Source organism: Schistocerca piceifrons, chromosome 10, assembly GCF_021461385.2.
Source record: "Schistocerca piceifrons isolate TAMUIC-IGC-003096 chromosome 10, iqSchPice1.1, whole genome shotgun sequence".
In the NCBI taxonomy this organism is placed as follows: domain Eukaryota; kingdom Metazoa; phylum Arthropoda; class Insecta; order Orthoptera; family Acrididae; genus Schistocerca; species Schistocerca piceifrons.
This window is the reverse complement of record NC_060147.1, coordinates 84,402,263-84,416,001: the sequence shown is the minus strand read 5'-3', so window position 1 is coordinate 84,416,001 and position 13,739 is coordinate 84,402,263. Positions and strand designations below refer to the sequence as shown.

Genomic DNA, 13,739 nt, shown 5'->3' with positions numbered 1-13,739 from the left:
AGTCCATACCAAGAAGTCCCTTCTGCACAGCCTAGCCACCCGTGGTCATTGCATCTGCAGTGACGATCAGTACCTCTCAAAATATACCAAGGGTCTCTCACTGAAGCCTTCATTGACCATAATTATCCTCCCAACCTTGTACAAAAACAAATCTCCTCCCATGCCTTATCTTTCCAGTGTCCCACCACCTCCCAAACACCCACAGTCTGGCCACAGAGGAGCATTCCCCTCGTAACTCAGTACCATCTGGGACTGGAGCAACTGAATTACATTCTTCACCAGGATTTCGATTACTTCTCATCATGCCCTGAAATGAGAAATGTCCTACCCACTATCCTTCGCGCCCCTCCTACAGTGGTATTCCGCTGTTCACTGAACCTACACAATATACTCATCCATCTTTACACAAACCCTGCTCCCAATCCCTTACCTCAGGGCTCATACCCCTCTAATAGACCTAGATGCAAGGCCTTTCCCATACATCCTCCTACCACCACCTACTCCAGTCCAGTCACTAACATCACCTACCCCATCAAGGGCAGGGCTACCTGTGAAACCAGTCATGTGATTTACAAGCTAAGCTGCAACCTCTGTGCTGCATTCTATGTTGGGATGACAACCAACAAGCTGTCTGTCCACATGAATAGCCACTGACAAGCTGTGGCCAAAAAAGAGGACTACCCTGCTGCTGAACACACTGCCAAACATCATATCCCTCATCTCAATGACTGCTTCACAGTCTGTGCCATATGGATCCTTCCCACCAACACCAGCTTTCCTGAATCGCCCAGGTGAGAACTTTCCCTGTAATACATCCTATGTTTCCGCAACCCTCCTGGCCTGAATCTTCGTTAGTCACTGTCCCCACCCATCCAGCTCCCACCCTGTTCCCATTCCAGCACTACACAGCCATCATTTCACTGCCACATCAAGTCTTTTAATTTCTTTTTATTTCTGTCCTTTCCACCACTTCCCCCCCCCCCCCCCCCCCCCCCCACCTTCTCTCCTGCCCTCCGTTTGAACTGCAGCACTTCACTGTCCACCAACCCGTCCATACTATCCCTCCCCCTCCCTGCTTCAGCCCTTCCCATACCCCCACCCAGTCGCCACTCCCATCATGCACGGTGCTGTGGCTCGCAGTGCGGTCTTAGCTGTCTGAGATTGCAGACCTGTGTGCAAGTTGCGTTTGTGTGTGTGTGTGTGTGTGTGTGTGTGTGTGTGTGTGTGTGTGTGTGTCGTGTGTGTGTGTGTGTGTGTCTATTGCCTTAATGGTTGAAAGCTATAACTGTGTGAATCTTTTTGATGTGCCTATCACAACTCAGCATCTCCATTATGAGGTGAGTAGCAACTTTCCTTCTCTAATACCGTTACAGAATTTCTAAACATAGCAACTTGCTGTGTGTTTTGGAGCAGAAATTTGTGCATACTGCAGGGATTTAATTGGTATCTACCTGTCTTCACTGTAGAAGGCAGCTGACATGATTCATGCCTACAGGCAGTCCAAATTTATTAAGAGGCTGATGAAAGTGGATAATAGGGGATTCAGCACTAATAAAACTGATTCAGTTTCAACAATGAGATATATTCTGTCAGTTTTCATAAATTTGTAACCAACAGCAGCCTTCACTGACAAGTTAATACTACTATCATACCCATACAGCAATCAATGAAAGCAGGAATCAACATTTATAGTGTAACTACCAAAACAACTTAAATGAAAACTAGATTATTAATGTGCTACAGAGAGTTGAATTCATGTGAGAGTCGTGACGTGCTAGAGAGAGAGAGAGAGAGAGCTAAACCAGTGAGACAGTGTTCCAGCTGACAAATGGAGATTGTTGCGACAATTGCTTACCACATGGTCAAGGGTGTCATCATACTGCAACAGCTGATGCAGCCACACATGTCAAGTGAAAGTGGTTGCTCACTCCTCTGACCAAACAATATTTACTATCTTCTGCTTGAAATAATGAACAGCCAAGCTGTAATCTGAATCAAGGTGACAAGTGCCAAAAGCACGGTACTTCAGCATCTGAGTTGTCATGCTGTTGCTGTTGGTTTGAAGAGGAGATAGCAAACTTGGCCACAGCAGCTGTGTTCTGAGATTTCCTGACCTCAGAGTGACCACACACTGATGAGCATCCAACCTCAAAAAATTGGGCTAATACCAGTTACTGGTGTCAGCAGTGCAAGGGATGCCGAGACTCAGAGAACAAACAGCATCGTTTCCACATCCTGCCTCATCCTCAATCATCAAAACCCAGTAATCTTTGTACTACTGCATCTCCTTACAGAACAAGGACGGCACTGTGTATTTTATCTGAATTTAACAGCTGCTGCCATACTGAGCAAATAATTAAGTCTCCTCAAGGTAATTGCACCCAAAATCAGATTCAGGACCACTGTTCCATCAGGAACCTGCCCATGAGAGTCTCTTTTCTCTCTGAATTTTTTATTTGAGGTTAGTTGGGATTTAAAGTGACCTAAAGTTTAGAGATGTTTGATATAAAAATGATAATCCAACAATAAGTTCATCAGTGAGTCAGTTGCTAAGAATCTGCAATAATATGTATTGCTTACTATGTATCTGGGGTTTGTTTTTCATTTGTGACCTCTAAAGAATGCACATGTATGCACAATGTGATATGTGTTATGTATTATGTGGTTTATTCATTTCATTACATACAATTTTCAAATCATTTGATTTGATGTACAGGAGACATGCCAAGGTTTACAAAAGAAACTTTTTTCACTTTTTTAAGAGAAATACAAAAGTTTACTCTATATTTTACATTTCTAAGTTACAGCTACACATGTACATAAAATAATACATGTAATACAATCCCTGTGTTCAGATTGTGAAGCTGTCCTCAATGAATTCATCGACAGAATAATAACACTTTTCCACCAGAAGAGTCAAGAGCAATCTTTTCAGTGAACCAATCTCCATTTTAAATATATTACTGCCTTTTATTTTATTGAAAATTTTTAACCCCATATACTCTGGCATTTGGGCATAAAGTTTTAAACGATGTGTTGGAAGTTTGAAGTTATCTCTGTGGCGAGTGCTGTAGTTGTGGTCAAAACGGAAAGTGTCTAGTGTATGTTGATTTCTATACAGGAACACCACCATCTCATATATGTAAAGTGAGGGGCTAGATAGTATTCTTAAATTTTTTAACAGTGGTTGACAGGATTCCCGTTTTTTTTTTTTTTTTTTTTTTTTTTTTTTTTTTTTTTTTTTTTTTTTTTTTTTTTGCAACACACGTTTCTAATTACTTTCTTTTGTAATACTAGGAGCCTAGTGACATTTGCTGAACTTCCCCAGAAGATTATGCCATAACAAATAACTGACTCAAAGTAGCAGTGATAAAATATTTTTCTGGTATCCATGTTTGTGGCACCTGACAAAATACACATATCAAATGCTACGTTGTTCAGTTTATTTGCTAAGTAATCTGTACCTTACAATTTAAATTTTTGTCAAGATTTAGGCCTAAGAACTTCACGTGGTTTGCTTCTGTGATATCCTGATCATTGCAAGTTATCTTTATTTCACTCCTTTCTACTGATTTAGCATCAAATTGCATCATTTTGGTTTTAGTTACATTTATTATGATAGAACAAAGATTCAAGTTTTTTTAAAGTATTTTTGGCTTTTTCTGGAATATTTTCAGATACCTCAATGACACATGACAAGCCTGATCACCCATCAACACTTCACTACAATCTTTACTCTCCTTGGAACAGTTACAACTGACATACCATGCATACTCTTATACAGAGTGCTAAAAATAAATAAATAAATAAACAAAAAATAAAAAAAAGCTGTTGAATATTTTGAGAGGTAGTAGTACTCATAAAAAAAAGGAAAAGTGTCTGGTAGGCCTAGATATGGGACCTTAAATGCATACCTTAAGAGCTAGAAGAACTTGTTCATCTTCAATATTGTGAAACACATCTCTTCTACTGCAAGCTCCTTGCTTTCCATATTTTTAGAAGTGATAGTATGGACAAAAACAAGGAAAAAATGTCCAGTAAAATATGGGCTCAAAAGAGCATACCTAAAGAGCCATTAGCACTTGTTCATCTTTGGTACTGTGAATCTTCTATTGAACATATTTGTTTCAGAGCTCATGTTGACTCTACATGTTTCTCTATTACCGCCTCTGGAAATGTTCAACACTTTTTTTTAACACCCAGTATGCTTTGGTGTCATCATCAGACACTAAAGGCAATGTCTGGGTAACATAGCCTCCTTCTCTATCCTTTGACATCACTACCATCTGGTTGTAGTTGCCACAGTCCATTCCACCGGGACACTTCCTAATGTGGATGTTATGGGCCTACTCCTTGACTTTTTTTTTTTACAGGATTTTACCTTCTAAGATGTTTTTCATGAAGCTGCTGTGTTGAATTATGTGTCCAACTAATTTAGTTTTCCTTTTACCAAGTTACTCAGTGTCCTTCTCTATTTAATTTACTTTTTGTATTCATTCACTAGATTTTTCTTTCATTCCAGGGGGTTTTTGTGGTTAATCTCTATCTCTGTTGCTTCTAACCTTTTTCTTTTCTTGTTTCTGCAGTGTATATCCCACATAATGGTAGCTTAAAATGCTCTAGACCTTGTACAAAAATTAAATGGGCAAGCACCCAAGAAGCATATACCACATATACAAATTTCTCCACTAAGGATACAAGAGTTGCAAATGAGAACCATGTAAACAAAACAGAAGTACTTACTGAGCAGGTGAATGTCAGCTCCCGTAAGTAGCTGATAGAAAATATGGAAGTTTCGCTCTCCCAGGAGCATGACTCGTGACGCGCGACTGCAAAGAAAGAATGTATTAAAAGGTGCTAATGAAAGTATTAATAATTAAATTTCTGAAATACTAATATAGTTCAAGATTAAATATGGCTATTGCAGTATAAGAAACTTATTACTGACACACACTACTTGCAACAGATGTCCAAATGTATGTGTTATATATTATGTATTACATATTACTACAAGTTGTACTGGAATTATATATGTTTACTATGTAAGAACAAAAATTGTGTTTTTATTTTCATGTAACTGCAGACAGCTGGGAGAACGCAAGACCAAGTCAAGCACACAAGTGGCTGATGGCCAGCTGTAATGTGTTGAATACCATGGCTCCACAGAAAAGCAGCCCTGTTATCTCCCATCAGTGCCAAAGCATCAGAATAACTATTATTAAGACGAATGCGTAATAATTTCTTGTTCTGTTGGATCATTTCAACAGTCAGTTAATAATGACTCACTGCCTGGTTAATTTCAGTGTGATTAATAAAAATATTTTTGATAATAAATTATGTGGTGTTAAATGTTATCTGCGAGTATAAAGATTATTTTTTATTGAATGACATAGTTTATCTTTTACAAACAAAGAAGTCAGGAGAAGTATGACAGAACATTTTAAACAGAAACTGTTGTTTATTGAAGAGTCTGAGTATACTGTTACATGAGTAAAGAATTTTATTTACTGTTTGTTGCAACTACGAATACAAGAATACATTCTCTTTGTTGCCCAGCAATGAATAAAGTATTAACTGACAGTAGTTTAAATTGAAGCAACACATTACTGATATCATCCCTGTTATTAAACTAATGACTTTTATTTCTCGTGCTGGTGACAAGAGAACCTGCAACATTATTTTTGAAATTATTCTTTTGATTCAGTGATTTACATACTGAAGAGAAGTGAGCTTCCTCAGAAAAAGTGATTATATGCAACTGAATGTTAACCAACTGTGTAATAGTGAGTATAAATGTTGAGGTAAGTCCTTGGAGGATATAAATAGAGGGTTGACTGAAAAGTAATGCCTCCACCTTTGTAACTCTTCAACAGTTGGTAGCATTGGTTTGTGGCAGGTACTCGCTTGTTCCGTAGCCTCTTCTCTACAGCTCCAGTTGGTGGGAAGCCTTATCACTGAACGGTTGTGTTGTTATAGTGTAATGTATGGAACTGTGTGCAGACGGTCAGTGAATGCAATTTAAGCAACGTGCAGTCATTGAATTCTTGACAGCAGAAGGTGTCACCCACAGGAGATTCGTCAGAGAATGAACGCAGTTTGTGGTGGTTGTGTTGATGTGAGTACTGTGCATCTTCATTCTCGTAATGTGAGAGGAGTTCCTGGCAAATTTCAAGTCTGTGCACTTTCATTTCAGGAGTCAGCATCCGGGGTAACCATCATGCACAGATCTTCCAATAGCCAAGCAAAGCAATAATGTGCCCCACACATTCTTGTGAAATACCAATTGTGTTTGCAATTGCTCTCTGAGTGATACGAGGATCAGCCTGAATCAGTCTGTCAACATTTTGCTTGTGAAACTCAGTGGTTGCTGTCACAGGACGTCCAACTCTTTGTTTGTCACGCTTGGCAGATGTTCCCACCGCAACATCTTTAAACTTACTCACCAAACAATGCACAGTACCCACATCAACACAATCACCACAAACTGCTTTCATTCTTTGATGAATCTCCCTTGGAATTACACATTCTCCTGTCAAGAATTCAATGACTGCACAATGGTTAAATCACACTGACCGACCATCTGCACAGCGTTCCATACTTTACACTGTAACAACACAACTGTTCACTGCTCAGGCTTCCCACCAACTGGAGCTGTGGAGAAGAGGCTATGAAACAAGCCAGTACCTGCCACATACCAATGCTGCCAACTGTTGAAGAGTTATGAAGGTGGAGGCATTACTTCACAGTCAGCCTTCGTACTTCAGGACTAAAGGAGATTTCTCACCAAAAAGCAGAAACATTGAGTCGTCAATAGGCACACACAATAGGAAGAAAAATTTCTTTCTTTTGGATTTTATACTTTGAAGAGCTACAGTATAGCTGGCACTATGTAGGGGCGTATATGTGTGTGTGTGTGTGTGTGTGTGTGTGTGTGTGTGTGTGTGTTCCTTTTGGTGAGTGGCCTCCTTTAATCCTAAAGTATTTACTGTGTAATAATCAGTAATGTTAACTCCAAAACTCAACTGAAATTGCAAACTACTCCTATTTTTGATCCAGAATTTCATATAAACACTCATAACATACATTGAGAAACCAAAACATTATGAACACATGTTCAACAGGGAGTCGGCCGACCTCTGAAATGCAATATGGCAGCAATTCTGGGTGGCACGGATTTGACAAAAAATCAGTAAGTTTCCAGAGGTATGTGGCACCAGACCATCTATGCACAGGTCAGTCAGTTTCCATAAATTATGGGCCATCAGTTTGTGGCTGCAGAGTTGGCTCCTGACAGAACACGAGGTTTTTTCCAATGTGTTCAGATCAGGTGAATTTGGTGGCTAAAATGTCAACATGAGTTCACTATTGCGCCTCTAAAATAACTGTAGAACTATTTAGGCCTTATGGCAGAAAAAATTGTCCTGCTTCAGTCACTCTAAATGTACATCCACTTGATTTCTACATCCCCATGGTTGTTATACAAAATGCACACTATTGGCAGTAGAACTATTCTGCAGTTGTCACAAATGCCATTTGTCTAAACTTTCTCAATGCTAGATAATTTCAAACCAAGAGCAACTACAGTTGAAATACTTATACATAGTTTATAGAAGTTTCAAGCAGTAAAATCTTGATGTTAAACTTGATAAAATGGGTGAACATATAGCTGAATAAAAGCTCTTTAATCCACTATAGCTGTATTTATTGAAGTCCTTGTATATTGTCCTTGCAGACTGTCATAATCTACAATGATTGCAATAAATAATGTAGGAAAAGACAGAGAGCTACTTAGAGTAAAAAAGACATGTCAAGTTGCAGACAGATGTACCAGGTGTACCGGCATGAAATGAGCGTTAAGATACAAATGTGTCGATAGGGAACATTTGTTCTGAACGAGCCTTAATCTTTTTTTTGTTTGGTTGGTATAACATCTGTCAAAGATATTTAGTATACATCAAGTCATGGAACAAACAACATCATATGTTTTCATCGTGTTAACAATGTCAAATTTTGTACCAGAAAGTTATGATTTGCAGAAAGCATCAATTTTTTGTTTTCATTTGAAAAAAAGTGCTGCAGAGTCGCATCGAAAGCTTGTCAAGGCATATGGTGATCATGCTCTATCAGAAGCAACATGCAAAAGATGGTTTCAACGGTTCAGAAATAATGATTTTGATGTAAGAAATGAAGAACATGGAAGACCACCAAAAAAGTTCGAAGATGCCGAATTGCAAGCAATATTGGATGAAGATGATACTTTGAGTCAGAAGCAAATGGCAGCAATGCTAAATGTTGCACAACAAACAATTTCTGACCATTTGAAAGATATGGGAAAGATCCCAAAGTGTGGAAAATGGGTGCCACATGAATTGAATGAAAGACACATGGAAAACCAAAAAACCATTTGTCAAATTTTGCTTCAAAGACATGAAAGAAAATCAATTTTGCATCACATTGTTACTGGCAATGAAAAATGGATTTATTTTAAGAATCCTAAATGGGAAAAATCATGGGTTAATCCGGGACAACCATCAACATCGACTGCAAAACCAGATAGATTTGGCAAGAAGACAATGCTCTGTGTTTGGCGAGATCAGAAAGGTGTGGTGTATCATGAGATTTTAAAACCCGGTGAAACTGTGAATACTAATTGCTACAGACAACAAATGATCAATTTGAACTATGCATTGGTCGAAAAAAGACCAGAATGGGCCAGAAGACATGGCAAAGTAACTTTTTTACATGACAATGCACCTTCACACAAATCAGTAATGGTTCAGGATACAATCAAAGCACTTGGCTGGGAGCTGCTACCCCACCCACCTTATTCACCAGACATGACCCCTTCTGACTACCATTTGTTTTCATCAATGGGACATGCATTGGCTGAGGAACACTTCGATTCCTACGAAGAAGTCGAAAATTGGGTGTCTGACTGGTTTGCTTCAAAAGATGAATATTTCTATTGGCGTGGTGTTCACAAATTGTCAGAAAGGTGGTCAAAATGTATAGAAAGCAATGGTCAGTACTTTGAATAAAATATTTTTACTTTTCAATTCAAAATTAGTGTTTCATTTTCACAAAAAAAAAAAAAACAAAACACTCATTTCATACCGGTACACCTGGTATTGGATTATTGAGCTTTCATTCAGCTATATGTTCATCAGTGTTACCCATTTTAAATCTGAATTTTTCTGCTTGAAAGCTCTGTAAACTATGTTTCTCAATAGTGTTTCATGAAAAGAACATCATCTTCCCTCCAGGAATACCCATTTGAGTTCGTGAAGCATTTTGACAGTATTCAAGTGTTAATCAAACCTACCACTAACAAATCTATCAACTTGCCTCTGAACTGTTTTGATGTCTTCCTATAATCCGACCTTGTGGGCATCCCAAACACTCAGGCAGTAATAAACTATAGCTCACACAAGTTGTTTTTTTCTACATGTGATCTCCTTTATACATGAACTACACTTTCCTGGAATTCTCCCAATAAACCAAAATCAACCATTCACCTTCCTTACGACAGAGTGCTCATTCCACGTCATATCACTTTACTATGTTACATGTCCGCCCCCAGTAGCTGAGTGGTCAGCGTGACAGAATGTCAATCTTAAGGACCCGAGTTCGATTCCGGCTGGGTCGGAGATTTCCTCCACTCAGGGAGTGGGTGTTGTGTTGTCCTAATCATCACCATTTCATCCCCATCGATGCTGAAGTTGCCAAAGTGACGTCAAATCAAAAGACTTGAACCGGGCAAACGGTCTACCCGATGGGAGGCCCTAGTTACACAACTATGTAACATCTAAATAGTTGATTGACATGGTGGCATCAAGCAGCACACCTCTGATATTGTATTCCAACATTATGGGATTGGTTTTTCTACTTAAATGTACTGCATTACAGTTTTCTGCATTTAGAGCAAGTTGCCATTCATCACATCAAATATGAATTCTAAGTTATCCATATTGTACTACAGTCATTCAGTGATGACACTTTCCTGCACACTACACTGTCTTAAGCAAACAGGCACAGATTGCTGGTCTCACTATCCAACAGATCATTTACATATATACAGAAAACAAAAGTGATCCTATCACACTTCTCTGGGGCACTCCTGGTGATGCCCCTGACTCTGACGAACAATCACTGTCCAAGACAATCTAGTGGGGTCTTTTACTTAAAAGTCTTTGAGCCACTCACATATCTGGGAACCACCAAGACAATCTAGTGGGGTCTTTTACTTAAAAGTCTTTGAGCCACTCACATATCTGGGAACCACCATTCCACCCCCTAGGACTTCAATGACAATCTGCAGTGGGGCACTGTGTCAAATGCTTTCTGAAAACCTAGGAATATGGAATCTGCCTGTTGTCCCTTGTTCACAAAATATCGCACAAGAAAAAGGGTAGTTGGGTTTTGTATGAGCAACATGTTTTAGATCTGTATTGATTTGTGGATATAAGATATTGTCTCTCAAATAAATCTGAATCTAGAATAAGCTCAAGAATTCTGCTGCAAACCGACATTAAGCATATTGGTTTGTAATTTTGCAGTTCCCTTCTTTTGCACTTCTTGCACACGGGAGCTACCTGTGCTTTTTCCCTGTCACTTCGGGGCTTTGCACTGGGCAAGACATTTACGATAAATGCAAGCTAAATGAGGGAACAATGTCGAAAAGTACCCTCTATAAAGCCTAATCGAGATTCTATCCAGATGCAGTGATTTATTTGTTTTCAACTCTTTCAGCTGTTTCTCAATGCCACGAATGCCTTTTTGTCCTTCATTTGGGAGTTGTGAAATGGTCAAATAATGATACAATACCAGTTCACATACCTTTATCTTTACCTGGGTCTCATTCAGTTTTAAATTATGGATTGCATCTGTGCACATACGTGTGACCCAAGTCAGTCTGTACGATAAAACAGATCATAATGAACATGATGACAATGGTATGATTACTGAACTGTGTAGTGGGAGATAGAAAAGACCCTGAAGCATAAAATTGATGTTATTTGAGCAAAATAATTTTTTTTGCTACCAGGGATTATTCCTGATCAACCGAATATTTTTTCCACAAGATCCTAGTAGCATATCTGAAGGAAATTCTTACATGCTAACTTTATACTTTATTTTTCATGTCAAGCTCCACATTGTTATATCAAAGAAATGATCTATAGAACATTAAAGTAACTGTCTACATAAATAATTTACTTCTTGACGTACATGATAAATAAACACTCAACATAACAAAAAATCTTAAAGACAGTTCATGTTTTTCACCTCTATTTATCGAAAAAGCTAAATATGTGTTGAAGTATTTGCAATTTATAATTATCTGGACTATAGTGGCTGAAAACTAAAATAAATTTGCTGATTGTGTATCTGACATAGTAATGCCATGCAATGGAAAAAGTTAACAAATTTTAAACTTACCTTTTCCAAGAGGTCTAAAAAGGAAAACAAAACAAATTTTAGTGAAATTAGGAAAAAACAATCGTTTGTAACAAACAAGCTAGATTTTGGAAGACATGGATGTACTTACAGTTTGTAATGGTCCCTCCAAGAGGATCACCTTTGTAGTCAAACTCTATGTCAAGATATTTACCCTAGAAAATACATAAAGGAAACAGATGTAAGTATAAAACTGGTCACAAAATTCTTTCATAAAAATAGTATGAGTTAAAAATATCTTCTCTGAATTATGTAATTAATAAAAAATTATGCACCAATACTAACTATTAAATCTCATGTTAAAAATAAATGAAATAAATTTTCTCTGAAACAATTACTGGAGCTTCATTGCCTAATTACTTTACATTATATATTTCAAAATTAAGTGAAAGTTACTATCATTCAAGCAGAGAGTGATAGAACTGTGTCATGGATGTCTGAAATTTAATATCAGGGCCTACTTCACATCTGTGGCTACCTTATTGACTATTCCATTAGTTCCCAGCCTTTTCACTTCAGTTCATCTGTTAAACATGAGCTTGGGCAGAAAGTTTCTTATGACCATAAAGTTAAGTTATTACTCCACAGGTCTGATGAATTCATATTCCAATACCCACAGTAATTTTAATATTCCACTCAGTAACAACTGAGCAAAAAGCCCCAATAGTACCAGTTATATTACTGTATTTTGTTGTTAATCAATACTTACGAATCTCGAAGAGTTATCATTCCTATACGTTTTAGCATTCCCAAATGCTGCATTAAAAAGGAAAAAAAGTCATAAATTCATTACCATAACAACATCAATAATTACATGTGGACAGTAATGCTTTGGAGCTGAAATGAAAAGTGGATTGCTCTAGTGAAAAATTCCACAATGTTAGTTGAAGAATCAGCAACTAATTAATTTCACTGAACAGGAGATAATTTAAGCATTATACAGTATAACTGCATTGTAAAGAACACAGGTGATATTTTTCCTGGGGTTCATGTGGATAGATATAACTGGAGACTAACACCAGTAAACAAGAAATATTGATCAAGAGAGATTACTTCACAGAATTACGGGTAGTCATACTGATTTTACATGCTTTCATCTGTGTCTTTGCTCAACTGCATCCTTCCTCATTATGAACATGCTAACTGATTACTATGTACACATGTAATAGACTGTTATAAATATGATTGAACCCTTAAAATCTGTAAAACTGATATTTAACTACCTGTAAACATTTTTTAAATTCCCTATTGCCTATTGTGTGCACTAATGTATCCAATATCATGACAAAAATGAGACAATAAAAAAACATCCCTGGGCACTACCCGAGAACACAAGAACAGAAATAGGGATCTAGGCAATAAAATGAAATGGAGAAATAGACACAGCTAGGCACAGACGTTGAGAAAGAGTTTAACCTATGAGATGAAATTATGAAACATCTTGTCAGTGAAAAGCTGCATCACAAATGCCTTCAAGAGAACCATGCAAAGAGAGACATAAGTGTGTCAGTTACTGAGTTATAATACAGCAGTAACATCAATATAGATCACCAAGCAAAATGCATATGTTAACAGTATATCCTCTGCTTTCAAGAGAACAGAGTTTATTATTCCTAAAAAAACTAATACAATAGCAAACAAATATACATGTTGGAAAATATGCAATTATTGCACTGCTGAACCTTTACTCTAAGATAAGCACAATGCACGAGGTCTGAGGCCTGTGAATAAGGTAAAAATGTACACTACTCTGAATTATGCAAAATACTGTTTATTTGAGGCTAATATGTTGTTAAAGAGCACAATACAGACATTAATGAAGCAATAATAATGTCAACATTTGAAAGTGTATTTGAGTGATATTGGTCTTCGGCCCCCACCTCCTTGTCCAGAAAACTAGACATCTTGTATCTCTGTTGCACTGACACATAAAATCTGCAGTGTAGCACGAGGCCTTCTGTTACAATGTATGGTGATGTATAAATAATGTAAATACAGAACAGAAACTGTAGGAACTGAGTGATTTGTAGTGTCATCCGAGGTCGGAGTTAGCTCTGTAACTAAAGGGTCTCACAAACTAGTGACAGCTCACAGCAGTCAATAACCAGGTTACATGAGCCATCTTTGGATTGCACATATGTCCACAAACTGCAGATTGTAGCAATGGACTGCTGATCACTCATAGTTTCCAGGTAGTCCAATGAATCATCCATGTGAGGGAACATAACTGGCTGGCTACAACACGTTTTTCTAGCTATTTGGTGTAGTTGTTTTATTATGTTTAC

The 13,739-nt window shown here is 37.8% G+C and overlaps 1 protein-coding gene and 1 long non-coding RNA gene across 2 annotated transcripts in view; one reads left to right on the top strand and one right to left on the bottom strand.

Annotated features, from left to right (window-relative positions):
• LOC124718973 (unconventional myosin-Ia) overlaps positions 1-13,739 on the bottom strand; it is a 784,983-nt gene that overhangs the window by 242,878 nt on the left and 528,366 nt on the right. The window contains 5 exon segments of the mRNA XM_047244645.1: positions 4,744-4,804; positions 4,806-4,829; positions 11,437-11,450; positions 11,546-11,609; positions 12,164-12,210. Coding sequence (XP_047100601.1) covers positions 4,744-4,804; positions 4,806-4,829; positions 11,437-11,450; positions 11,546-11,609; positions 12,164-12,210 — 210 coding nt within the window.
• LOC124718974 lies at positions 3,577-5,334 on the top strand. The gene is made up of 2 exons (XR_007005957.1): positions 3,577-4,854; positions 5,084-5,334. It is a non-coding gene; the product is annotated as an uncharacterized LOC124718974 (long non-coding RNA).